Here is a 27436-nt window from a genome sequence, read left to right as displayed (position 1 = left end):
CTTGATCATCCTCGAGGCTCTCCTCTGGACTTGCTACATGTCCTCCTTACATTAAGGACAGCAAAACTGCACACAGTGCTCGAAGTGGGGGCCTCACAAGAGCAGAGAGTAAGGATGACTTCCTTTGACCTTCTGGCCACACTTCTGATGCAGCCTGCCATATGGTTCACTTATCTTTTGCCCCAAACTGCTGCCTGGATTGCAGGTTTCTCCCTCAAATTTACCTTCAGCTTTCCCCACGTGAATGCCAGTGCCAGAGGTATGCTAGCACAGACCCACTCCATCTGCCTTCTGCAGCCATCAAGTTGATGATGGATTTTAACTCTGCCAACGAGGTCAGCCTTATGCACAACCTCTTAGCTCTTTGCCTTTCCCATTAAATTTCAAGCAGCTGCTGCTATGAAATGTTCTACAAGAGAGGGTAGGAAAAAGCCCCAAACCACGAATCCATGCTCAGTCTGGACTCATATCAGTATATGCCACACGTTTTTAAGGTTGTTTTTATTCAGGAAGTAAAGTTAACATTTTTAAACTATAAATACAAATGCCAGGTTATTACATGAGATATCCAGAGGCTTTATATTTTTTAATTTCTCACAAATAATTCCTAAGGTATTCAACATACGACAGGGAAACCAAACAAGTTTTGCATACAATGAAAACCAAGTTACAGAGTTAGATACTGTCAATTTGCCAATTTATATGGATTTCTAACCTCATATAAATGAAAGCTCATAAAGTAACTATAATTAATTCAGTAACGGTACAGCAACTGTCATTTCTAACAGTGTTATCTGCATTAAGCAAGCTGTCTATAACCAGGTGTACTTTACCACCGCTTACTCAGTGACATCACAGAATTTTAAAATATTTTATTTATATACTGTTACCAATATATATATGTACTGCAAAGAGGGCCAAACACTTGAGAAATGTCAATTTTACACAACATCTGCATGAATATTTTCTGCATTTTTTCCCCAAACAGCAAAGCAGAGTCATTCTTTTCACACAGTTTCTTTAATGTGTCAAAACCCCCACACAAATCCATCTATATAAATGAAGAGCAAGCTTAACTACAACTTTCTCTGATGTGGGAGAAAAAAAAACCCAAAAAACCAACAGAACAGCATATCTATTTTAGACATTATCTTACATGTATCTGAAGAAAAGTCACTACCAAGAATAGGTTCACTAATTTATTTAGAAATCATAAAGTGTTTCTTAAAAAAAGAGCATTACACTGTGCACACTGCTGTCAAAGGATGCCAGGGACATGTGGACTAGCAGTATTCCCCCTACTTCCAAAGAAAAGATACAGTGTACATAAAGCAGGGTGTTCACAACAATTACAATGAAAACATTACAATCTACCACTAACAATGAACAAAAATAAGTCACTCTCTCTGCTGCTGCTGCTTCAAAATTCCAATGTTAGTTTTGTGTGCCCTTTCCCTCCCCCCATGTGTAAGGAATTAAAACATTACATCTGGTGGACAGCAAAGATTCCACTACACTTCAAATGCAGAACACCTATGAAGCAGAGGAATGTTGGCTTTTTAAACAGAAGCAGATTAAAAAAAAAACAAACAAAAAAAAAAGGGGTGCAGGACTCCTTCAGTTCTTCACTAGTCTTAGAAAAACTTTCCAGAATACTGCTTCACACTATAAAAAAGAAAAAATAATCTTGCATTAGAATCCTTCAACATCTGCATACTGCTTCACACTATAAAAGAAAAAGAAAAAAGCATGTATTAGAATGATGGACCATACATCTTGCATCAACATTCACAATTACATTCTTAGAGCAGATTAAATTACAAATTCCTAATACATTTAAAAGTATATAATTCCAAAATATGAATGGCTATTGTTTTAGGCACAATTAAAACTTAGTACTCTGAAGCCAAACATTTAAAACAGTAAAATCTGCTATGACAGCCAACATATTAATAAAGCAAAACTAACCAAATTAAATCTGAAGCTGTTAGTATTTGGTGGAAAAGACAAAGTAATGTCAACAAGATATGAAATGCTGCATAACAGCACCAAATCGATTTCAACTTGTCCTGTAGAGGCATGGTCTGTGCCATATGGCAGACTGTGATTTGTTGTCAATTTAGTTATCTAAAAACAACAAAATCACTAGTCTTCCACACAGAACTAGGCCAACATCCACTGTAATCTTCTATATTTTCTACAGGCTCTATGTAATTTATTACAAGTAGTTTTTTTGTAGCAGTTTTCACCACAGAAATGAGAGGACTGCTTGGTTAAGGCGTCTTCCAGCAAGATTAGTTTTGAGGGTGTCTTCATTTTAATTAGAATGGAGAACTGAAGGTAATCAAGGCAGAACTACCACTGGCGATGTTAGGTTCAAATAGTTACTTAAAACCTGCCTTCTAAAATCATATCGCAGAGAAGAATAGCTTTAGAATGTACACATCAGTTTATAAGTTGACAGCAGGGATGACATTAAACTTTAACTTGCCTGTTCTGCAGTAAATACTGTGCATTTTGTATCTGGTCCTGTGTTCCTGTAATAGTTATTATCCGATCTTCTGAGCCTTCTAATGGTTCATCAATTTTGATCGAAGCTCCCGATTCATGACGTATTTGTTTGATTCTCTGGCCTCCCTTTCCAATAATAGATCCTGCCAACTAGGGGAAAAAAGCAAAGTATTCATTTCCCAGTACAACTTTCTAAAAACACTTAAAAAAAAAAAAAAATCACACCCATGTTTACATAGCTTCTGTAAGTTTAAAGAGTTGCAATGGAAACTTACTGCTCTACATTCTCAGAACATCCCCTGCAATAGTAATTGTATACAATTAAAAGGTGGGATAAAAGTGGGAGAACCTGTTCTGATTTACAAAAAAGTTACAGAGACCATGTCTATTACTATTGCCAGTTATTAAAATTGTCTAGTGTGTCTCTAAAGTGAAGATGCAAACCAAACATTCAAAGCATAGATTTTTGCTGATTTAGAAACACTAGGTTTATATTGGAAGTACTTATCAAACACCCTAAACACTTCTGATTTACTTAAATAGTCTGAGAAAAGGTTGCAGTTTTTTTATTACTTTGGTTTTCTTTTTTTTTTGCGGGGGGGGGGGAGGGTGTGTTTGGTTGGTTGGTTTTGGGGTTTGTTTTTTGTTTGTTTTGTTTTATTGTTGGCTTAATGAACACAAGCTGAAAGCTTGTCAACTTTACTTACGTCTTTGGGAATTGTTACTTGGGTTGTGATGATGGGTCCACCAAGGTCTCCATATGAACCGCGTCCCCCTGCGTATGAATAATCTGATTTAAACGTATGCACCAAGCCCTTCAGTAACTACACAATGAAGTACATGTAGAGGTTCTATATAAATACTTACCATATCCAGAGCCACCCTCAAACTGGAAGAGAAAGAGAAAAAAAGTGAATAGCCATGCTTCATTAACATTTTCATCTCAAGTACCATGTGGTTAACTCTGAGCCTATTTTACACAAAAATCTCAACCCCCAACTTCATTACAAGTGCTGTGCCAAAGGCAATAAAGAGGGCAGGCCCCTTTGCAGCCAAAGCCAGTCAGTCATGCCTGACACCAAAATGGACCACTGCTGCCTAAACCTGAGACCATCAGCAAAGTTGGTGGGATCCCACTGATAATATTTAAGAAAGGGTAAAAAAACTCCAGTGTGCACCAGGGAGAGATGGGCAAAGGGGGCAACAGTGAGACAAACAGCCCTGCAGACACCAGTGAAGGAGTAGAAAATAGTGCTCCAGGCACTGGAATGGAGATTCTCTTGCAGCCCCTGGAGAGAATCACTGAAGCGGATAGCCATAGTGCAGCCCATTAAGGATGCTACACTGGGAGCAGGTGTACATGCCCTGAAGGAAGCTGCAGCCCATGAAGAGCCTATACAGGTGCACATGCCTGGCAGGACCTGTTGCCTGTCGGGGGACCAACACTGGAGCACTCTGTTCCCGAAGGACTGCACCCCATGAAGAGGACCCACACTGGAGCAGTTCTTGAAGAACTGCAGTCCATTGTAAGCACCCCCATTTGAGCAGTTTGTGAATGACTGCATCTCATGAGAGGGACCTCACTCTGGAGCAAGGGAACAGTGTGAGGAGGAAGGAACAGAGACAAAGTGTGATTTACACAAAGTGTGAACTAACTGCAGCCAGCCATTTTCCATGCCCCTGTACCACTCATGGCAGAGTAGGGAACGAAGGAGTCAAGTTGAGCCTGGGAAGAAGTGAATAGTGAGAGAAAGGCATTTTTAGTTTTCCTCTCTGTTTCTCTCCATGCTACATGCATTTTTAAGTGGCAGTAAACTAATCTTCCCCAAGTTGACTCTGTTTTGCCATGATGGCAGTTAGAAAGTGATCTCTCTTGATTCAAGCCACAAGCTTTTCCATCTTTCTTCCTCTCCTCAAGCCGCTGAAGATGGAGAAAGAGCAGCTGAGTGGACACCTAGCAGCCAGCCAAGTTCAACCATTCACAACTACTCATCTCCCAAAAGTTGTAAATCCACAACTTTTCCAAAACACTATTTACCCGCTACGCCCTTTTAAAAGATCAAAATGGAAACTGCTCAGATCAAAGATCTGAGCTTATCCTCTGTCTCTAAGCAACTTATCACACAATCATGTTACCTGGTGTCCTGGTTTTGGCCAGGACACAGTTAATTCTCTTCCTGGTACAGCAGCTGGTACGGTACTGTGTTTTGGCTTCAGGCTGAGAAGAATGCTGACAGCAACAGCTAAAACACTGGTGTGTTAAGTGCCACTTACCCCAATCATCAAAGACTTTTGAGTCTCTCATGCTCTGCCAGAGAGGAAGGGCACGAGAAGCCAAGAGGGAGCAAGAGACAGGACACCTGACCCAAACTAGCCAAAGGAGTATTCCATACCACAGCATGTCATGCCCAGTATATGAACTGGGGGGAGTTACCCGGAAGGCCCAGGTCACTGCTGTGGTCAGGCTGGGTATTGGTCAGTGAGTGGTGAGCAATTTCATTGTGCATCACTGGTTGGTTGGGGTCTTCTATTTGGAGGAGAGGGGGTTTTGTGTTTGTAGGGATGTTTTTTTATTTTTCATTTTGTTGTGGGAGTTATTGCTCTCTCTCCCCCTCCCTCTCTTTTTGTTGTTATTACTGTATTTTACTTTTTTTTCAATTTCTAAACTGTTCTTACCTCAACCCCCAGGATTTTACCTTCTTCCCCAACCCACTGGGGGGAGGTGTAAGCAAACAGCTGCGTGGTACTGAAATTGTCTGCTGTGGTTAAACCACAACACTTACCTGTAGAGACTGCAATACATAACAGAGCTTGCAGTGGAGTCCGAATTACAAAAGAATAAAGGACTCTACTTAAGACTTAACTCAGAGGCTGATCAGAGCACCATATCTGCATACACACAGGCATATTCCTGTTGATATTTGCCACAGGATCCCTTTCTGGGCAAAGCTGTTTTACAGAACAATCCTTTCTTTGATCTTTTCTGCCTCTGCAGAGTACAGGGCAGCAAATGAGCTTGACAGCAGATGAGTTAAACAGTTACAGTTGCTGTGTTTATGTAAGCTAAGAACTGACGTTTCATACTTGGCAGCACTCCGCCATCTTCTGACAGCACGAACACTTGACAATCCCCATTAACTTCCTTTCCCAAAATCTACCCAATCGAATGGTTTGTTTTCAAACGCACTGATAATTAAAGCATTATAGTTCATCTACAAGTAAGAAGCTACTTCTAATATTTACTGTTAGAAATATGAGAAAATACAACATTCTGAAGTTAATATAGCTATCCTAAATGCATGTATCTACAGTGGATCTGTTATTGAGAAAGTTGCTATTTACAACGCAAAAATGGGGTGTGAAAGAGGCAAAAAGAGGTACAGAAAAGCTCCTATCATTTGACTGTGCTGCTTCACACTTCCAAATTTCTATTACTATTACTTGCCTGCACAGGACACACTGTTAAGACAAACTACCAATAAATTCTGAGTCAGAAGACTCAGAATTATGAAATTATCAGCTTTATGTTTTTCACCAGATACAAGTTGCCACTGACTACACTCATGAGGCAAGAAAACCCTATTATAACTTAACCTGTTCAATAAAGCAGTTTTCAAAAGATGTTGCGCACACTCACCAACTCTGGTGGCTGCATGTCATCACAGGCATCCACATGACACTGCATCATCTTCCAGACACAACACAATAGGAGGAAAAAAGGAAAAAAATCTAAATTAAGTTCGTGTCATGTAGAATTGTACGTAAGTTGGCAAGCTAATACAGTATGTACTGGTACAGAGAAACATTTATGCTACAACAAAGACTTAAAAGTATGTGACTTAGACCACTTTCAAGACTCGCTCCCTTTTAATTTGATTGTGAGGGAACTGTAAGCGGTCACACTCACTTTTTTTTTCCTTTCTGTGGTGTAAACAGATTTTTCCCTCTAACAAAGAAGGACAGACAGCTAATGGCAGAGCAAAGCTTGAACAGGCCTGTTTTTATTCTTTTAGAACATTTTCAATTGCTATTATGTATACAAATATTGTATTTCTGCCACTGTTAGAAGAAGCTTTTATTTCTGCCATGCATTAGACAATGAAAATTTAGGAAGACTGAAACTAGTAACTGTCAGTGATTCTCTATGCCAACAGCAGGTTGAGCAGGAAGGACACTGCCTCTTCTGTTCTACCAATTCACTTCCATACACCTCAAATAACTAGTAACTCGACTAAATCTACTGCTCCCAAGTTATAACAGAAATTTAATTGTGTTCTTAAGACATGATATATAGCACTTCTTCTTTTCAATTTCTGCTATTTCAGCAATTAATGTTCATTTGTGCACCCTAAAACCAGCTTAACAGGCTCTCAACACACCTAATGATATTCTACTCTACAGATTCGTGCTACTGACTACTATAACTAGAATAGAAGCCATAACACACTGGCTGGGCAGCTTAACTTTTACATCTAATGAAAGCAAATGCACTCAGTCCTAACTGATATAAAATTCTTTTGTCATAATTTTCGGGGGGTGGGGTTTGGTGTTTTTTTGGTGGGTTTTTTTTTTTTAACAGTGACATAGGAGAGCGAAGTTTTGTTACTTTTGTCCAACATCCGTATGGATAAACAGAAGAGCTCTCATACACTCTTCTTTTACTGAGCTTTTATGTGTTTGTTTATGTTACATCTCAAACACTAATAACATTTTGTGCATTTTTTTTTAAAGGTATGTGCCTTTATTCAAGTGTTTATACATCAGGACACGTGTATGTACACATACATTTAAGTTAAAAAAAAAGCCCAAGAACTGGGAAACATTTAAAGGAACAAAAGCACATTAGAAGTCTAAAGACACAGAAGTCTGAAGAGACTGTCCACTTAACTGAAAACATTCCGATTTAACTATTAACTCAGATTTAAAAAGTTTTAGTACTTTAAAGTTTAGTACTTGATCAGTTAGTTAAAAAAAAGAGGTGAGGGGATAAAATTACTTTATATGCTTGTTTGCTTTATTTTCCACTCTTTTCCTCTGGTATCTGCATGCATTTATGTATCTGAAAGACCCCTGAGGATGAGTGTGTTAAAAAAGAAATACTGGAAATACATTCAGGTTTTTTTTTAATCTGTCAGAATAGCCCTTACAGTCCATAGGCATTTGACTTGGAGCAGTTACACAAAGAAATATATAGCTCTGTTAACAGAGAAACAAAAAAAAAAAAAAAAAGCCTCTCTTTCAGGAAAAAACTCCAAAAAAGATTATAAGCCAAATGAACTCTTTAAACAGCAGTGCATAACTGAACAGGCTAACAAACAAGTATCTTCTTTGGTGGGTGACTCCTCATGGGCAAGAGGAATTAACCTGTCTTTTAAAATCAAAATGTGTTTTTCTCATCTCAACATTTACAAGGCTGTCAATACTCCTGTATCTCTGGAATTCCAGAAAATTCACAGTTCAGCATCCAGTTTTAAAGGTCCTGGGCTACTCAATCTTTCTGCCTTTAGTGAAGAAGAGAACTGGCAAAAAAACCCCAAACAAAACCCAAAAAAACCCCACCCAGCCAAAAAAAAAAACCCCAAACCAAACAAAACCCTCAAAAAAAAACCACCCAGGAAAAAAAAAAACCAAACCCACCACCAAAACCCCACACCACCAAAACCAACCCCAAACAGAATCTGTACATTCAACAGATTCAACATTTCCATGATATTTGAAATGTTCATCTGAGAAAAGCAGCTGTTCTTGCCCTTTACTGCATCTATGCAAAACAGAATTTATTCTGGTTTAGTATTTTATTCTTTTTTTTTTTTTTTTACTATTTCATTTTATTCTCAAATAGAATCTATGTGAAAGTGCACTTCTGCTGAGAGCTACCTTTCCCATGCATTGCTCAGTTCACTTTTAGTTATTCTGGTTTAAATTTTGCTAGAGAATGGTTTCCGTAGGAAATGAACGGTGGCACAGGAAGATCTTACATTTATGGAATGACATCTCCAGCTTCAACCTCACAATCTATGTGAAGACTTCCTATCTGCTTACACAATTTAGAATACTAGGATGATGGTTAACTAAAACTAGAATTTAAATGCAGTTTTTATTGGGAAGCAGACCTCGCTTTAACAAGGCTATGATACTAGGTCATAAAGACCCAAAGCCATAAGCAGCCTCTGTGTGAAGAGGAGATAAAACTGCTCTTTGGAACAAAAAAAATGAACAGAGATGACTACACTTACTTGTAGGAACTCATGTCAAGAAAGCAAAGGTCAACCTGACAAAAGTCAGGCTGAACAGATTTTGTATTCCAGCTGGAATGAAATAAAAATAGAACATACTACTGCCCAAGAGCCAAGCCAAGGAAGACTGTGTTCAACCAGACTTCCGAAGACGGGCAGGCTTATATGCTCAGTTTTATATGCTCTAGCACTGGCTTTATTAGCTGCAAATATAAGAACACAAAAACTGAGCTTTGAGAACATGTAAATATGAATAAGAAATCTTGGAGGTACACTTCTCAATTCTTCCAGTTTCTCAACATGTAAAATAGCATGGGTAACACTTTTTTGTAATACTGTGCAAACTTTTTCTTTGAATATTTTACAATAAACATGTGACATTCTTACGTACTTCCAGTAAATCTTACTCCCAAGGAGGAAATATGTAAAGCCCATTTAGGTAGCCCATTTCATAGCTCTTCCATTCATTTAAAAGAAAAAATCTTGTCTCACCCGTCATCTTAAAGCAGGTGCCAAACAAAGCCAGAGGAGAAAAGAAGATTGTTACTATAGAGATTTACCTCCCAGACATATGATTTCTCTTCCCAGGAAAGAGGAATCTAGAACAACAGCAGATGACAGCTGGGAAGTCACATTTCAGAATACAACATGGAAGAATATATTTAAGCCTTTTTTAAGATCCCATATACTATAAGAGATTTTTTAGCTCTGCAAGTATTAGCATTAATATGGTTGAATGTACCCAATTTAATTTAGGATTCAACTTAGCAGTGGTCCTAGCTCTGAAACATCTGGAATTACAGTGGTTTGTTTTTTTTTTTTTTTTTTTTTTTTTGCAGACAGATAAACCAGCAAATAGACAAGAACTGATTCACGAACAATCACCTTCCAGATTAACTAGAGCTCTTAATTAGATACTATTCTATAATCTGTATTACACTGTGTATAACTTGTGTTTGCAACATCAGTGTTAAGATGCTTGTATGATTCAAAAAATTTCAGGAAAGCATTGTTCCGATATGTTTTCTTAATCTGGAAAGCCTAACAATTCCCATTTCTGTCACCCTCATTAAAAAAACTAACAAATGGTCAGTGCAAGAAAACCTGCAAGATGGAGCACAGTCAAACTTTTCTCCCTGCCATCAAAAACGATACAGAAAGGAAGAAAACAGATCATGTCTCAGATACCACTTACACCCTAGACATTTCTCCAGAGAAGGGACCATTTGTATGGACATTTTAGTTTTATCATCAAAATCATGCATGTCCCATATTTAAGGGCATGCGTTCAGCAACAGTATCTTCAGACAGTCAGTATTCTAACTGTGCTTATGAAACAGAAAAAGGCAAATTTTAAACTCATACCATGCCATCGTAACGGTCTCCTGGTCTGCCTCTTCGGTCATAGGACATAAGATCTCTAAAATGAAAGGGAAGCAACATTACAATGCAATTCTTTTGCTTATACACTGATTTGTTTGCTCAAATTTAAATTTTCACATTCGTGGTTCACAAACAACTTTATTTCAAACTACTCTAGCCAAGTACTGAACAACACACAAGTTTCTGAACTACAGTCCTGGTAGACTACTACAGTGCAGCAAGTAATAAAGTTCCAGTACTTTTCAAAATACTCCCTGGTCTAGTACACGTACAATCCTTGCATAATCACTACCAACATAGAAGCATGAAAAAAACACCAGAAAAATGAACATATTTCAGGGGACTGTATACAATGTGAACTTTGTATAATGCGTTTATGCAACAACTCACCCGCCACGAGGAGGGGGTGGAGGAGGAAGAGGAAGATTACGAGCTCTGCTGCCACCTCTGCCACCACGACCTGGTGGAGGTGGTGGAGGTCCTCTGCGAGGGCTCATGTCATCATAATCTCTTCTCGATGGAGGCATAGGTCGTCCACCACGACCAGGGGGCATTCGATCAAAACCTCCTCTTCCACGCATTGGAAAGCCTACTGGACGTCCCCTTCTATCATCAAACATCATTGTGAAGCCACCGTAGTCGTATGTCTCATCATAGAAATTGGGATCATAAGGCTGTGCCCGTCCTTTAATTGGAGACTAAAACAAACAAACAGAAAAAGTCCCCCCAAGCCAAGATAGGACCATTATAATTGGCACACTTAATTAAATATATATACTAAATGAATAAATATGAATTTGTATTTCACAGTGCTGGTAAGAAAGAAGGAGATGGTGATGCATTTCCTGTGAATTTAACTGTGACAGAGAAACTGCTGTTACTTAACAGTGGCAAATAAAATCTGTCTCTTCTATTTTTGCATCTTAATGATACGCAAAGTATGAATAATGGCCCACTAGTACCAAAAATTGCTTCCCTCCCCCACAAGGTGCACCCCAATTCTAGAAAACAAATAGTTTCAAAAGGTGGTAACAGTCAAGCACTTTGTTACTAGGAAAGTAGGAGGTATTGAATTCAAAATATAAACTGAAAGATACCATTTTCATAGGTCCCTAACACTTGTGTGATAATGAAAGAGTAAATTTAATAAACATTACCTCAGAGATAAGATCCAAGATAATCTTGATACATTCAACGACTCTATCAGGTTTTCCACCAATAAGCACCACCCTGTCAGTAGAATGAGGACAACACTCTTGGAAGAGCTTAATGGTGGTCTGAGTGTTCTGTTGAAAACAAAAAATAAAATCCAAGATTGTCTAACCTAAGTATTTAAACAGATTTATAAACCCATTAGAACATTTTTAAAGAAATGATCCAAAAGATTATTGAATTCCCAGACTGCATGCCTGCTTCTGAATTCTCACAACAAATTTCTTTTTTTTTTTTTTTTTAAGAGATCTGTACTGACAGTTTTATATGAAAATGTAAAACTTTCTCCTCTTTCAATTATGGCTCATCTATACCACTGTTTAGATTAAATACAGCAAAATAACCACATATCCTGTAATAGCTTACAGGTTGTATTAACCTTCACATGCCAAGAAAACATATTTTGGATGCAAGACAGTGATGTTGCTGGTATTATGTCTTTTCTCAAACAGGTATCTGCTTATATCTGAACCGACCTGAAACTGCCTCTGACTCAATGCCAGGGGAAGGACAAAAAGCATAGCTAGTTAAGTTCATAGAGACCATTAGGTGTTTTAGATCTCATTCCTATACTAGAAGAAAACAATGATCTTCCAGGAGGTAGATGTTTTTTTTTTTAAATTATAAAAATGAAGCCTTTTTACAGTAATATTCAGGCACCTACTGAATTACCATTGCAAGACTTTGTAGATATACATTCACTTTAAATAATTTTGCATGTCTGGCCACATGAATATATATATATAGTCTATGCAGTTCATTTTAGCAGTGATGAATACCATTTTAAGAAAAAAAACCCTCAAACAAAAAAAAAAAAAAAACCAACCCAAAAAAACCCTTTTTTAAAAAACATTACCACAAATATTGCTTAGAAGCTTGACAAGTCCAAAGCTCTATCACCAACAACTTTATTTCTGATGGTTTGTAAGGAAGTCGCAACTCTCAGATCCACCTCAAGAGTATTAAAATCATGTATGCAGTATGTTCTGAAGGAATTACTGCACAGAAGATACATCTGTCCCTTATAAGTACAGAACACTAGGTTGTCTACTGAACAAAACCCAAACCTCAGAAGAACAGAGAAGAAGTACCTCTCTGAGTTCTTTAATTTTGGCACCCTTGACACCAATAATTCCTCCTGCCAAACTCTGGTGAATGAGAAGTCTCAATTCACAGTCAAAGTCGCTGCCTTTGTAGTGTTGATACTGTAAGAAAGATGTATACAAGGAAAATAATTAATTAGTCACATAAAAATTTAGAATATTTGGATTTTTTTCCAAATTGTATGACTTGATTATTGTCAAATTGTAATCGTGTACTTCCTTTGATAAGACCACAACTATTTAAGCGCCTCACCTGAACATAAGCTGATACTGAACCTGTTTTCCTTATTACATTGCACAACTTGTAGAAAGGTTTAAGAAGGTATCACAGTGCAACACTCATTTACAAAGCCAACACAGAATACAAATTACAGTATAACTACTTCAAAGTGGGGATAAAACAATTCAGAAAGCACGTATTTTGAAAGGGGAGAAGATGTCTGAAATTATAAATTATTAAATAGTGACTGTCCTGTATCAAAAAATGCCAACTCTGAAAGCCATAACCCTTCTTTAACAGGCTTTTTGGTTTTATTTTCTAACTTCCTGTATTTAAGGAGTGGCAAATCTAGAACCATCTTGTTTCATATGCTCATCTTTTACCTCTAAAAAGAAACAAACATTGTGACATACCTCTTCCAAAGTAGGGATAATCTTCTTCAAGATTTCTCCAATTGTCTCTATATCTGCACTGATACTCAAGATGCTGTTGTTGGAGAACGTAACGCCAGACAAAATGGAGAAGATGGAAAAGAAAAAGTAAATCCTTTTCATCATCATACACAAAATTCTAAGAAGATTTACTACACAGAAGAGCTCACAATTAATAGTCCCCATTTAAAGTAAACCTGTTTGCTCAATTTATAACACATGCATCTTTGTTTATGCCCAGTATATATGCATGATAAATTTAAGATTAGGTAGCTCTTGCAGAGAGAGAGAGAGAAAGATAGAATGGGCTTTTGGAAGGGCTCAGATTAAGTGGGCAAGAAATTGACGCAGAACTGAAGGTGAAGTGAATATTCATGTTCCCCGCCACCACTAATTTAGGATACCCTCGCTATTACATTGGTAAAACTGGCACACCTTCTCATGTAAAAAGTGGGATATGCAAGTGGTGAACATCGTATCTGGAGTAAGGTTATGAAACCAGTTAGAAATCAGATTACTAATGGGCTCTCCAAGAAAAACAAATACAAATGCAAGACAAAAAGAAGACGAAACAAATGAGAAGCGAAGAAAAGTGAACCGGAATTAGCATTTCATCAGAAATAATTATGAACAGGCAATGCTGAAGGGAGCAAGGTGGGCCACAAAGACAGAGCGAGAGACTATTTTGGAACAATTTGATTTACAATGCAGCAAATATGCAACACTTGAAGCTGTGCTCCTTCCATTGAAATAAAATTAGTGGATTGTTTGGGTGGGCAACTCACGTAAAAGTTCAGTGACAAAAAGACTTAATGGGGAAAATAAGACAGAAAACTTGAAAAAAAAACAATACACCGTCTATAAGGGGATACTATTTAATTATATCAAAGGCAGGTAATATAATACATTTCTCTCTTTCTAATCAGGCAGTGAGGCATAAACTGTTGGGACATACCGCTCGGGGCCACTGCTGTCTGGGACTGAAACACTGGCATTGTACTGCATTGGTCATTGGCGTTCGTGGATGTTGGCATTGGGCATGGGCATTCAATCAGAAGTTGTCAAGTATGGTACCCGTTTGGCAACGAGCACATTTTTGGGCATAGCCAACCAGGGTTTCACATGGGCGTTCAGGGGCGGATGGGCCAACGTCATGGTGGGCAACGCAGGGGCAAGTCGATCCAGTACATGGGCAACGGAGATATATGGCCAAAAAAACAAGGAGAGGGAAGAGGGGGAAAAGCAATGAATTTTAATTTAATACAAACTATACTCATTACTCTCAATTAATGAAACAAGCTTAAGTTGTTCTGAAGACTAACACCATAATGGATTGCTACACCGACTGTGGCTTAACAGTATGGACCTTAAAAATGAGTCACTTGATCTGACTAAACTACTTTAAATATATGATGTTTCAGTAGCAGGCTGGCTCATGAGGGTAGACACAAAACCTGTCGAGATCCATATTACTAGAACCCTGGGCAAATCGGGAAAGGTAGTTTTCCAGACCAATCTAGATTATCTGGATTTAGGTGATGTATTGATTTAAAAAAAAAAACAAAACCAAACCAAACCGGGAAAAAAAAAACCAAAAAAGAAACAAAAGAGAAACAACCCACGGAAAAAGAAGGACCCTAAAAACCAAAAAAATCAACTAGCTGCCGAAGTTAGTGAGCATATGTACAATTCCTGACCATTTCAACTTAAATCTGTTTGCGGTAGTTTATGAACTTAATTGGAACTGATTTGTATTGATACATATTGCCAAATCTTGTGTTGAACAGAGTCTTGATCGGGAAAACTGCTGAAATTGTAGCTGAGGTTAAGTACAGGAGTGTAAACAAATGGAATTTAAGAAGCGCTGCCAAGTTTTATAAATAATACACAACATTAATGCCGAGCGTGTGTCTAATCACAAGAGTCAACCCACTCTAAAATGTGAATAGGCAAGTAAGTCATGACCATGTAAAAGTGCTTCCAAGTAACAACAGAATGTTCCTCTACTGTCCTATACCCACATTTAAATTAAGCAACTTTAATGCTTTGATGCTTCATGTGCAAGCTCGTAAAAGAACACATGGACAATTATGTCTGTTTGCTTTTTTAAAGGAAGTTAAAAGAATTTCTCTATCACTGAGTTAAGCCAGCCACCTGCAATGGTTTCAGTAGTACTGTAACTGATTCACATATATGGGAAATGGTACAATTAAGGGTTTTAAGCTTTGTCAATATTTCTAATTAGGATGTCAGTGCTCTTGAAGAGTGAAATTTAGCAGAACCCTATTCAAAAGTGAAGAGATTTAATATAAACCTCTTCTCCCATGCGAGTTGAGCTGGGTTTTAATTACAAGAAGAATTGGGGAATTAAGTTATCTACTCTAGCAATCAATACAAATGGCTTGTAGCTAGGCTACTGATGCCTAGGCCTAGAGTCGAGTTGCTCCCACTTCTAGAAAATCTTTTGATGTAGTGCTCTGAAAGAATTGGTGTTAAATTAGTTTAAACTCATAGATACTCACGTCTGTACGAAGTGCCTTAATATTTTTGCCACCTTTTCCAATCACTGCTCCAGCATTCTGGAAAATAGTTTTGAGAAGTTAAGTTTCACCAACACACCAAAGAATACATTTTTTAACTCAAGACTAAAAATGCTAAATCTATCTTAGCATCACCCTGCTGGCTTGGGGACTGGGGGCAGTGGACTTGGGGACTGCTTTAGAAAGTTTCAAATCAAACTGAAACAAACTGATACAGTTTGTTCATGAAAAAAAAAAAAAATGGACCAACAGCTCTTACCACTGAACTAAGGAAAGGGAAGAATATTCAATTTTGCAACTAATGATTCAATTCCTTATAGAAGTTTCTAGGCAGTTTTTCCTAGAATCTCATACACTATAGCTCTCAAAAATATACTGTGTGAATGTAACATAGTCAACAACTTCTCTTAACTCATCTGATCAGCTTTTCCCTCAGTTTGATTTTTTGTTTTTCATTTTAAAGGAATGTATCTGCAATTTCTGCTTCTGCATTCCAAGTATTTCTTGATAATTTCAATTGCTAATTTTGGTTTATAACTCTGTAACTTAACTGACTTCTTAGAGCAGTATATTCTGAAAAAAAAATAAAGCCTCTAACTTCCAAGCTTCTAACACCAACAGGAATAAACTGGCAGATAGCAAAGAAAAGTAACCGCAAAGCTGTATTTTTACCGTCTCATTTCAAAGATTACAGGCAAAAGCACTTGCTTTTATTACACAGATCACACATTATGTTAACAGCATACAAAACATTTTGTGATAATCCAGGTAACTTAACTTTCAGACAGAAATGCAACACAGGGTTAAGGTAACATTTCTCCATGCCAGGGCAAAAGACTTGAAATACTTAAGGAAGTACAAGACATCATTAATAACTAAAAACACCAGAGGAAAGTTGTAAGTATCAACTTTACTGTAACTAACTAGTCTTGTCAACACTGAAGTAGACTCCCATCTTTACTCCTACTGATACACATGAACAAGTTTAGCAGATCTGCTTTGAAGACCTACTAATAAGAAAGTTCTCATTTTACCTCTTGTATTTAACTTACAATTACTAGCTGCTCATTTTCTAAACTGCTTTCTTTCCAAAGATTAATATACAATCATTGCCTTCAAAATAACTATCTTCCACTCAAATACAAGAACACCTTCTAATTTCTATTGCTCTATTTCTTTTCCCCCAGCAAGTACATGTTAAAAATAACAGGACTGATCCTTAGGATCTTACCTTTTGGAAGAACCTCTGAAGGTAATTCCATCACAGTACAATTTTTACTACCATTCATGCACATTTGAAGGTATTCATGGTAAGTTATCGCATATTAAATAAAACACATCAACAATAAACATATATCCCAACATACACCGTCACCGTTTTGAGCAGTGCTATAAACAAAAATCAGTAAAATCAAAAAAAGCGTACTTTGCTCTGAAGCAAGATGCGCAATTCAACCATCTCATCAGTGTTCCGAGATCTCTTGAAGGCCTGCTCTTCCTCCATATCTTCTGCAGGACGTTTGCCTATAGAGAGATCCATAGGGGAGAAACACAAACATTTATTTAACTTTCTAAGTCGTATGAAGTAGAACACATGCCAAATTTATGCTCTGTATTCTTAGCGCATTCTTTGCTATTAGCCCAACACTAATTAATTACTGATGCCTCTGAGCAGCCACAGGGCAGAAACAGGTCTTCATTGGCTTACATACTGATTAACTATTAAAAATCCATTTAAAATCTATGAACTTTCTTTTAAATGAGAACGCTGCATGCAGCAAGAGAGAAATTTATGACACGCTGTTTAAAGCGTATCATGCAGGATCACCTATTTAGTGTCTATTCATACTTTACAACTGGGAAAAACTTTTCAGGCAAAGAGCTCAAACGCAGTTTGTCCAACACTGAAATACTGGTGGAATAACAGTAATGTGGCACTTCAAATACTGTTTGGAAAAAAACTGGCATGAATCAACAACACTGAGACCCTAGCTTCCTCCTTAATTATGCCCAGTAAGCTTTCCACGAAGCTCTTTACAGGTATTTCATGTATTTATACTCCTGCACGTAAAAACTCCAATAAACAAAATACAATTAATGGATATGCATGATGGTATTCTATGCTCATACTCACCACACAGGTATTGAATATTTAGCTATGAAATATTTTCAAATCCTCAGTCATCGTCGTGGTTTAAGCCCACCCAGTAAACTCAGAACCATGCAGCTGCTCGCTCACTCCCCTCCCTGCTTTCCTCCCTCAGCTCCCGCAGGGATGGGGAGGAGAATTGAAAGAATGTAACTCCCACGGGCTGAGATAAGAACAGTCCAGTAACTAAGGTATAACACAAATCACTACTGCTACCACCAATAATAAGGGAAATAACAAGGGGAGAGAATACAACCCCTCACTACCCGATGACCGATACCCAGTCCAACCCGAGCAGTGATCTGCACCTTTTGGGTAACTCCCCTCAGTTCATATATTGGGCATAACGTGCTGTGGTATGGAATACCCCTTTGGCTAGTTTGGGTCAGGTGTCCTGTTTCTGCTTCCTCCCAGCCTCCCTTCCTCCCTCTGCTTCCTCCTGCCAGAGCATGAGGCTGAGAAAGTCCTTGGTTGGAGTAAACACCAATTAGCAACAACTAATAACACTGGTGTTATCAGCACTGTTCCCAGGCTGAAAGTCAAAATTACAGCACTGCACCAGCTAACAAGGACAAATATGACTGCTATAGATGAACCCAGGACAGTCATAACTTGCAGTTATTTATCCCATACCTAAAACATGGGATAAATAAGAAAGATTGTGTTCATGCTTCAAAAGCATGTGTAAAGATATTGTCTAATTCAAAAAGATTTTACACAGAATGTAAAGCTACTGCTGATATAAACTTCTGATACAGTTAAAGCACTACTAAATATTTAGAAACACTGAAACTTACAGAGGATTTTTCTAAGAAGAAACAGTTCTTTAAAAAACTTACCATTTGTCTCTGTGTTGGTAAAGGTCTCTTCCTGTTGCTCAGTCTCCATTGCCTTTCTTTCTTAGGTTGGCAAGCAAAATCTGTTGAAGAGCAGAAAAGCAAGAACATCTCTTTCATGAAAAGGCAAACTGTACATTGTTCTAAAAGGAAAAGGCAGAAAGAAATGCCTGGTTTCAGAACTTACCGCTGTTATATATCCTTGCTGACAAAACCTCGAGTGTTCTGGGAGGGATCAAAATCCAACAGACTTGATTCAAGAGCCTATGAAAACAGCACATTATCAGTTGTGACTCTGCCCACTTACAGCCTCAATTCTCACTAGCCAAAACCAGAGGTCTGACTTAAGTTTTTCCTGCAAAGCTTTCCTCTATGAAAGAGAAAGCACACTCTGGAAAAACACACAACTTTAAGGAGACAGGAAACAAGTATGTAAGCTTACATGTAAAAAATCCATGTCTGAATTATAGTTTTTGGGCACACGCTAACTGCATTTACTAAAAATTGTTTTCATATATTTAAAGTGAACATGTACCCAGTTCCTCTCTTCAACATGTTAGATGACACATGCACTGAGTTTACTTTTTGAAGGACACTATGTAACAGTTGGGTCCTAGATCCTTAGGTCGAAATAATTTACACTTAAAAAAAAAAAAAAAAAGAAGAAAGAAAAAGCAGGTGAACTTCACTATGACTTTCCAAAATAGGCATCTTATTTGTGACCTGCTTTTTGTTAAGTTTATCTTGCAATACAAGGAAGTCACATTAGAAAGAAGTCTAGACAAAGGAAATACTTTTGCAAGCATGTATTTCCCTTTTGTATTTTATCAGATTTTTTGCCCCAACTAATTACAGCCACTCATTCTGATGGCAACCATAAATAAAAAAAGGGGGGGGGGGGGGGGGAAGAGGTGCTTCTAACTTTTTAAACATAACCTCAGGCAACTGTTCATTTATAACTGTTGCCCGCTTGTCCAGGCTAACAGCAGGCACTGCCTTCCCACGTCACACCAGTCCTTCCAGGCACTTGAAGTAAGCCATCAGACACTCACGATTTACTGACAGCGAATTCTCAGGCAGACGCTTGCCAAAACGCTGCTATGTGGGGTGAGAGCAGGGAGAAGCTGGGCAGACTTTTAGACGGTTTAAATAGCCCTTTAGGACCCCGGTTGTTTCCAACCATTCCCAAGAACTTTTAAGGCTGCACGGAGTTAACTGTAATGTACTGCTCAGGGCTTAGTCTCCCCTACTCGCGCGTATTTACCCACTATGCCGAATCTCCCCTGGCCGCCGGTAGATAGTGCTCTACGCTACCGCGCGAGATCACCTTGACTAATGCTATTTAAAAACAGCTAAAGGGTAAGGCGGCAACGGAAAGCGGGAGGCAGCACCAGCCACCACAGACATAACACACAGAGCTGGGCAAAGCCGCCGGCTCGGCTCGGGTCCCCGCTGTCGCCGGTCCCACCAGCGGCGGGCGGAGAAAACAGCGCCGTTACGTAACCCCCGCAGCCCCGGCAGCACGGAGCAGCAGAAATGGCGGTCGCTGTAATGGCGGCTGCCGGCTGCTAGGCGGAGCCGGGAGCGGAAAAGCCGCCTCCACCACGCGGTCGCAGAGAGATTTATCCCCCTCTGCCCGAAGAGGACACAAAGGAGGGGCCCGGCGGCCGAGTCCTCGGCGCAAACGGCCTCGGGGGACAGCCCCGAGGCCACGGTCCCCGAAAGTGACGGGCCGCGACGCGGGGCGAAGCCCAGTCGGCCTCCCACGGCCGCCCCCGCCCAGGCCGCGGCCCTGAGCGCCCTCCTCTCCACCCGCCATAATTCCCTGTAACTCGCCCCAGGCACAACTACCAAGGGCGAGCGCAGGAAGGCGGCGGCTGCCGCTCCCCCGCCCTTAGAAAAAGCACCCGCTACCGCTGCCGGCCTCCACCACACCACCCCTCCTAGAGGCCACATTGACTGGGTCGCAAGGCCCAGGGCCGCTCGTACAACAGCGGCCACTCTTCCCGTCTGTTACGCAGGGCGGGGCGGCCCCCCAACTGCTTTCAGCTGCCTCAGGAGTCACCCCCAGCGCCAGTCGAGGCAGCGACTCCACACTCCCCTTTCTCCGTACAGCGCTCATCCCACTCCACCGCCGTCCCTGCGGGAGCCCACAAGGCTCCAAAACCGGAGAGGCACGGGCCTCCCGCAGCGCCGCGTCACGCAGCGGCGCCGGCAGAGGCACGGCGGCGGCTCTACGGCCCCAAGGCTCGGCCCGGCCTATGTCCGCTCGGCCCGGCCTACGTCCGCGCCCCCACCTTGCGCGCGGGCAGCGCCCCCCCTCTCTGGCCCCGGCTACCCCTCTCCGTGGGTGCGCGTACCTGCGCCCGCCGCCGGCCCCACCGCGCACGGGAGAGAAAGCGGAGCTTCCCCTACCGCCAACGCGCACCTCCAACACTGCCAGCACGCGATTGGCCCCGCCGCTTCCCCACTGCGCGGGGCGAGCGCCGTCCCACTGGGTAAAGCCGCTGCCCGTCAGGGCGCAGGAGGCGGCTACCCCGGCTGCGCCCCGCCCTCCGTGAGGGTCAGGACGAGACAGGCCTAGCCGTCGGGGAGAGGGCAGCATCATGTCCGCTGCTGCCGGTTGGTCGTTTTACCTACCCTCCGCGGGAGTCGCGGTGGAATTGGTGCAGGGGGGCGGCAAAGGAGAGCGAGAGCGACCTCGGTCGTGAGAAGAGAAAATGGCGCCTGCGAAAACCCCGCCTTGTGCTCGCTACCGGGCGCCGGCGGTGGAGAGAGAGAGGGAGGGAGGAAAGGGCGGGGGGGAGGGAGGGGGGAAACGAGGTCTAAAAGCCTCTCGCGATGATTGAAAGCGCGCGCGACGGGTGTTTCCTGGTGGCTGCTGGGTAGGGCGGCTTTTTTGGGAAGCTGCGCGCCGGGCGCGGTGGCGCCCCTCACCCCCCTTTCCGCCCCCCAGCCCCCGACGGGAGGGGGAGCTGCGGCTGCCCCCCGGGACTGCCCGCTCCACCCCGGTAAGTGCGGGCGGCTCAGCTGCGCATGGGGAAGGGGCTCGGCCCCTCTGAGGGGCTGCGGGGTGCGACAGCCGCCTCCCTTCCCCTCGGCCTAGCCTTTTTTCCTCCTTCCCTCCCCTCAGCCCCGGCAGGGCCCAAGCCCGTGAAGCACCACGCGAATGGCAGGCCGGCGCTTTACTTTGTGTAGGTACAGTCCTCTTGAGTGGTGGAGCTTTAGCGGAAACTTGGAGCCACAGTGGTTTTAATTTGCTGTAAGTTAGAGTGCAGAAAAATCCCTTCTAAACCTAGCGTTTCCTAATTATTCTTAGGGTAACTTTTGTTTTTGTCACACTCTGTGGGGAGGTTGAGCTCCTCAGCTGTCCTTTCAGGTGGTTAAGTGTAATCCAAACACAGTTGGGCAGCCTAATACCTTTTCAATGTTTGTATCAATGCCTGGATGCGCGAGGTTAATGCACTATTAGCAAGTTTGCTGATGATACCAAACCGGGAGCTGCTGTTGAGTCTTTCGAGGGACAAGAGGCCTTGCAGAGAGACATAAACAAATTGGAGCACTGGGCAATCGTCAGTGCCATGAAGTTTAAAAAGTTCAACTGTTAGATTCTGCACCTGGGATGGAATAACACTGGCCACAAGTATAGACTGGGAGAGGAGTGTCTGTAGAGCTGCCTTGCAGAAAGGGACCTGGGGGTGCTGGCTGACAGCAAGGCTCAGTGTGAGTCAGCCGTGTGCCCTGACAGCCAGGAGGTCAAACCCATCCTGGGGTGCATCAAACACAGTGTCACTAGCCGGTCAAAAGAGGTGGTTATCTGCTAGACTCAGCGTTGGTGCAGCCTCACCTCAAGCACTGTCTGCAGTGCTGGGCCACACAGTTTAAGAAGGATGTGAAAGGCCTTGACTGTCCAGAGAAGGCAACATAGCTGGTGAGAGGGCTGGAAACTGTGTTCTGTGAGGAGCAGCTGAGGGCTCTGGATATGGCTAGATTTGAGAGAATGAGGCTGAGTGGTGACCTCATGGCTCTCTGCAGCTTCCTGAGAAGGGGACGTGGAGATGGAGCTCCTGATCTCTTCTCTCTGGGATCCAGTGAAAAGACGTGAGGCAGTAGTTCAAAGTTGCAGCAGGGGAGGTTCAGATGGGACATTAGGAAGCATTTCTTTGCTGAGAGAGTGGTCAGACACTGGAATGGGCTTTCTAGAGAGGTGGTCGATGCTTCAAGCCTCTCAGTGTCTTAAGAGGCATTTGATCAGTGCCCTTAATAAAACTTAACTTTTGGTCAGCTCTGGAGTGGTCAAACAGTTGGACTAGATGATCATGGTAGGGCCCTTCCAACTGAAACAGTCTATTCTATATATGCATTGCTTCTTCCTAAACTAGTAAGAAGGTAAAGCTTGTTAGCCACTGATACTCCTGAGAAGATGACTACCATGGGTTGATGCTATTGTATCTAAACCCTGAACTGGTTCTCTAGGTAATAAGTGATGTTTCAAGCTAGCTTTCTTTTGTCAGGTACAAAGCTTTTATGCAGTTACAGCTGAAAAGTCACCCCTGTGATACAGTGCTCACAGATGCCAGCTTGCTTCTGTTGTACATGGGGTTTCTTTTTATAAAAGTGCAGTGATATGGCAGAATTAACCCCTCATGTCAATTTCTTAAGTAAACTTGAGTGTTAACAGCAGAACCCGCAGAAATAAAAAACTTGAGGACATGTATGTAACAAACTACTGTTTGAGGGTTTTTTTTGGTGTTTTGGAGTTTTTTACTTTTGTTTTTCTTTGTTAATTTGCTTTCTATCTATAACAAAAGGATTTCAGTGTTATATTTCTAATTAAATCAACAGAAAACAAGAAGTCACCAAGCAGGGTTGACCATAGAAGTCTCCGTACTTTCTTAATACCCCGTACTTCTTATGCTTTAAATATGAGAAATGCATGCTTATTTTTAGTGTCCATGTAAGTGTTGTTAATTTAAATAGCTTCTTTGTTGTCACACTTAGAATAGCAGAACTTTGAGAACAAATTTCTGTATAATATGAGCAAGAGACTTGTTATAACTTAAGCTGTAAATATGCCTTTTTTGGGTTCTGTTTTAGGGAATTCACACTCTTAAAAGAAAATGTCTGCACCTAACATTGCAGCAAGAGTGGAAAGTTGGCTTTCATCCAAATGGCATGTTAAAGTTCCTTTGACGTGGCTGGAAGCATGTATTACTTGGATCCAGGAAGAAAATAATGGTAGTAACTTAAATCAAGCTCAGATTAACAGTCAGGTATTTGAGCAGTGGCTTCTTACTGATCTAAGAGACTTGGCATATCCCATTTTGCCTGACTGCATCTTAGATTCTCCCAAAGGAGAGTTATCAGGCTTCTACTCCATACAGATTGATTCACTGGTTGATGTTAGCCAGCCAGCATATTCCCAATTGCAGAAGCTAAGAGGGAAAAATACTGTAAATGAAGAAGTAACAGTCAGTACTCAAGCATTCCAGAAGCCCTGGGAAGCAAAGCCAACTCGAATGCTAATGCTACAACTAACTGATGGAATACACCAAATTCAGGGCATGGAGTATCAACCAGTGCCCGTCCTCCACAGTAATCTTCCTCCTGGAACAAAAATCACTGTACAGGGTAATACTTCATATCGTCTTGGAGTCCTTCTGCTTAAGCCAGAAAATGTGAAACTGTTGGGAGGTGAAGTGGATGCTCTTCTGGAGGAGTATTCTCAGGAAAGAGTCCTTGCTAGATTAATTGGAGAAACTGAAGACCCTTATTCTGTCCAACAAGCTGACCGTGACCACATTGTTCCAAGGCCTGTGAATGACTTAGAACAAAGCCTAGGTCCTTCAGATGAAGAGCTTTTAGCTAGTCTTGATGAAAATAGCGAATTTGCTTTAAACAATGAAGCGTCTTTAGAAAGCAAAAGCCACAGTAGAGGCAACAATTTTAGTACAGCCCCAGGTTCACTGACTGCACCCAATGGGAATGTATTTGCACAGGAATCTGGAAGTCCTTTTCCTGATTCAGATGATCAAGTTTCACTTCCCATAGAATATGCTGATGGCTTTTTAAATGACTTTCCTTCAGAAGATGACTTTTTTCTAGAAGAGGTGCAAAGAGAGGTGGAAGAAGTGCCACCAGTGGTCATAAACAGAAACGTAAGTGTGATTACTGAGACGCTTCCACATACATCTAGAAGCTCCTGCAATTCATCTTTAAATGGCACTTGCAAAAAAGATGATGTGAGTGAAAGAGATAAGCCAGTAGAAGCTCTCAGCAAACAAAAGACTTTTGGAAGAACAGTATTTGATGGTGATGGAAGTAGTATGAGCAGCTTTTTGCAGTGCAAAAGCATCTATCAGACCTGCAGTTCTGCAGATTTTAATTTGGAAAATCCTCCTGGAGAAAGGCAGAATAATACAGACCTGGATGACAGCAGATGTAAATCCCAGCACACTTCTGACAGCAGGCTGTTAAATGATGATCCTGTATTTTTCTCAAAAATTAATCCAGAAGCAGATCAGCAGAAGCATAATTCACAGACCATTCCTTGCAGAGCTGCAGAGGCTCATTTCGATTTACATTCTCTACCTTTCACATATATTTCTCTTCTACTTGCAAAAAGACCAGAAACTGTTACAGTGCTGAAAGTTAAATGTTTTATTGTTACTCTCACTGGAAACCTCACAAGCACCAATGGGTCCTGGGGTATAAAGGCAAAAATTTCTGATGGTTCAGCTTATCTTGAAGTAGATTTTGCTAATGATATTCTAACAAGTTTGATTGGCTTTTCGGTGGCTGAAATGAAAAATTTGAGAAAGGATCCAGCTTTACATCTAAAACTTAAGGATGGTTTAGAGAAATGTCAAAAACAACTAATAGATCTCTGTTGTTTGATGACTATAGAGTTTAATCCACTTCAGTCTAAAGCCACTGTGTTAATTCTTCAGGATGCTGATGCAAGGCATCTAGAACAATTGAAGAAACGTTTGAATAAATAATGTGCAAACTTGCAGGCCTATATTAGGATACATTTAAGTCAGATTTCCCCTGAAGGACTGTTGAAAGTTAGAATTCAGTGGTATGTCTCTTCTCTTACCAGGAAAAATAATGGAAAGTGAGAAGAGGAGATGACTTGTTTGAGCAAAACTTAGCAGTTTGTTTCTTATGGTGGTAATGAAATAAGCTTTCAAATATTCCTGTTTTGATTTAAAGTACAAGTGTATAATTTTCATTATGCAGAATTCTCTGTGTCATTGACTAGTGATCTGGTGTAGCAGAATTTGAGTAGAAGACTCTCATACATATTCACTGTGCCAAGAACCTGAAGTGTAGAGAAGTAGGTTATTTTTTTTTTCTGAAAGTTCAGATGAGCTGGAAAAAGAAAACCCAGCCCTATATACTAATGAGATTAATGTGAATTTTAAAAAATAAAATAAAAAATACAAATATTTTTAAATCTTTTATTTAAAAAAAGGTATGATTATAATGTATGGAGATTCTCTTTTTTGACATGTTAATGTTGATCATTGCTAACAGTTTTGAACCCACAGGCCACTTTATTCATTAATTTTCTAACTTTTTACAGAGTTCTCAAGCACTTGTGCTACAAACCTGTTGTATACCTGTATTTAACATTGGTCTTAATTTTGATATTTATTTCTACTTTTAGAATAAATACATTGCAGTTTTCATTTAAACTTTGGTGGAAACTTCTTAGCTACTGTAAAAGAAAAGTATAAACCTTATTGAGTGTGTAAAGTATCAGAAATGGTTTGATTGCTTGTTTGTTTCTGTTATTGTTCCTTTTCCTTCCTCCCATCCTTTTCCCTTCTCTTGTTTGTTGTTTTGTTTACTTGTTTGTTTGGGTTTTTGTTTTCCCCTTTGAAATGAGAAGAATTAAAATTCTGGCAGGTGTAGAGGACAGACAGAGGCAGATAGAAGCGTGCAGTGTTTGCAAAGACTCTAAAATTAGTAGCCAGGAAAGGGATTTTTCTGTTGGACAATCACTATCTTCAGAGCCTTTTCTTTCTCTCAGCAATGTCTGTTAGGCCATTGGGAATTTCTGTGAGAGATTGTCAGTATTGCCCTGCTGCCCTGTCCCCAGTTGAGAAGCATCCTTTGAGACTGCATGTGACCTAAGGAGTCACTAGAGGTAATTCGCTAAGTAAGGGGAAAATGGAAGAAGGTGGAGGAGGGGGGGAACCTTGAGCTTTTTCAGGCTCAAGGCGTAAGTTTTTTAAGCTTTATTTTATACAGTTTAGAAGTGCATAAATTCCTGTGTCCCTTTCCTCCCTGTCCTGTCCTGTCCTTGTCTTCCCCACTCTGCAGAGAACCTGAGCAAACCATAACCCTGTAAGTTATCTCTCGGTTTATTTTCTGAGTCTGTTGGGAACCGTGCATCATTTAGACATGTAAGAGCAAAAGCTTTTCCCTGTGTTGAACCTATATTGATAGATCTTTAGTTATAGTTTCAGAAAAAATTGCTTGTTAATTCTTGTTAATTGCAGTTAGGAAACTGATGAAGCTTCATCTCATAATCCCTGTAAAAGTTAATACAGCTGACTGTAAACCTCATTGGAGTTTTATGAAAACGTTTCTTTTATGATGAGTTAAGGAAACTTCCTTTGAAGTTTTGGCCTTTCCATGTAAAAGGATAGGAGTCCTTAAAGTCCAAGCAAATGAATAATCCACATATTTTGTTCTATTTGTGCAAAACAAGAGGAATATCATTCAAAGCACAAAATCAAATTTTAAGTATTGTCTTTGTTTCAGCTGATGAAGTTACACCTGCCCCTCTTTTTCTGCATTTATG

The 27436-nt window shown here is 40.5% G+C and overlaps 2 protein-coding genes across 11 annotated transcripts; one reads left to right on the top strand and one right to left on the bottom strand.

Moving 5' to 3' along the window:
* Positions 1-484: 484 nt before the first annotated feature.
* On the bottom strand, positions 485-21407 carry HNRNPK (heterogeneous nuclear ribonucleoprotein K). Of its 7 annotated transcripts, none has more exons than XM_065663337.1 (17): positions 21262-21407; positions 18809-18885; positions 18626-18704; positions 17063-17173; positions 15619-15675; positions 14052-14095; positions 13079-13151; positions 12434-12547; positions 11288-11416; positions 10521-10828; positions 10113-10167; positions 9308-9346; positions 6149-6199; positions 3379-3400; positions 3219-3301; positions 2492-2661; positions 485-1726 (listed from the first exon to the last, which is right to left on the bottom strand). In XM_065663337.1, the coding sequence occupies exons 3-17, from the start codon at positions 18671-18673 to the stop codon at positions 1693-1695; spliced, it is 1338 nt and encodes a 445-aa protein (XP_065519409.1). In that variant the 5' UTR covers positions 18674-18704; positions 18809-18885; positions 21262-21407; the 3' UTR covers positions 485-1692. The 7 variants fall into 7 exon arrangements, with proteins under 7 accessions (XP_065519409.1, XP_065519412.1, XP_065519408.1 ...); XM_065663340.1 differs by lacking the exon at positions 21262-21407 and adding an exon at positions 20982-21088 and having other exon boundaries at positions 17063-17160; positions 18625-18704; XM_065663336.1 differs by lacking the exon at positions 21262-21407 and adding an exon at positions 20982-21088.
* On the top strand, positions 21162-26321 carry RMI1 (RecQ mediated genome instability 1). Of its 4 annotated transcripts, none has more exons than XM_065663335.1 (3): positions 21171-21243; positions 21755-21815; positions 23719-26321. In XM_065663335.1, exon 3 carries the CDS (start codon positions 23742-23744, stop codon positions 25620-25622), a length of 1881 nt encoding a protein of 626 aa, XP_065519407.1. In that variant the 5' UTR covers positions 21171-21243; positions 21755-21815; positions 23719-23741; the 3' UTR covers positions 25623-26321. The 4 variants fall into 4 exon arrangements, with proteins under 4 accessions (XP_065519404.1, XP_065519407.1, XP_065519406.1 ...); XM_065663334.1 differs by lacking the exon at positions 21171-21243 and adding an exon at positions 21489-21632; XM_065663332.1 differs by lacking the exon at positions 21755-21815 and having other exon boundaries at positions 21162-21243.
* The last annotated feature ends 1115 nt before the right edge of the window (positions 26322-27436 follow it).

This window comes from Lathamus discolor, chromosome Z (assembly GCF_037157495.1).
Source record: "Lathamus discolor isolate bLatDis1 chromosome Z, bLatDis1.hap1, whole genome shotgun sequence".
Taxonomy (NCBI): Eukaryota; Metazoa; Chordata; class Aves; order Psittaciformes; family Psittacidae; genus Lathamus; species Lathamus discolor.
The sequence above is the reverse complement of the archived record's forward strand: the minus strand, read 5'-3'. Positions and strand labels throughout refer to the sequence as shown.

Bases quoted from the DNA above. Each gene is read 5' to 3' on its own strand.
- HNRNPK (XM_065663337.1), bottom strand. From the start codon at position 18,673: ATGGAGACTGAGCAACAGGAAGAGACCTTTACCAACACAGAGACAAAT. The intron at 13,152-14,051 runs GTATGTCCCAAC...CTCCAACAACAG, and splicing joins GACAGCAGTGGCCCCGAGCG to CATCTTGAGTATCAGTGCAG. The intron at 9,347-10,112 runs GTATGAGTTTAA...CTGTTGTTCTAG, and splicing joins GAGACCGTTACGATGGCATG to ATTCCTCTTTCCTGGGAAGA.
- RMI1 (XM_065663332.1), top strand. From the start codon at position 23,742: ATGTCTGCACCTAACATTGCAGCAAGAGTGGAAAGTTGGCTTTCATCC.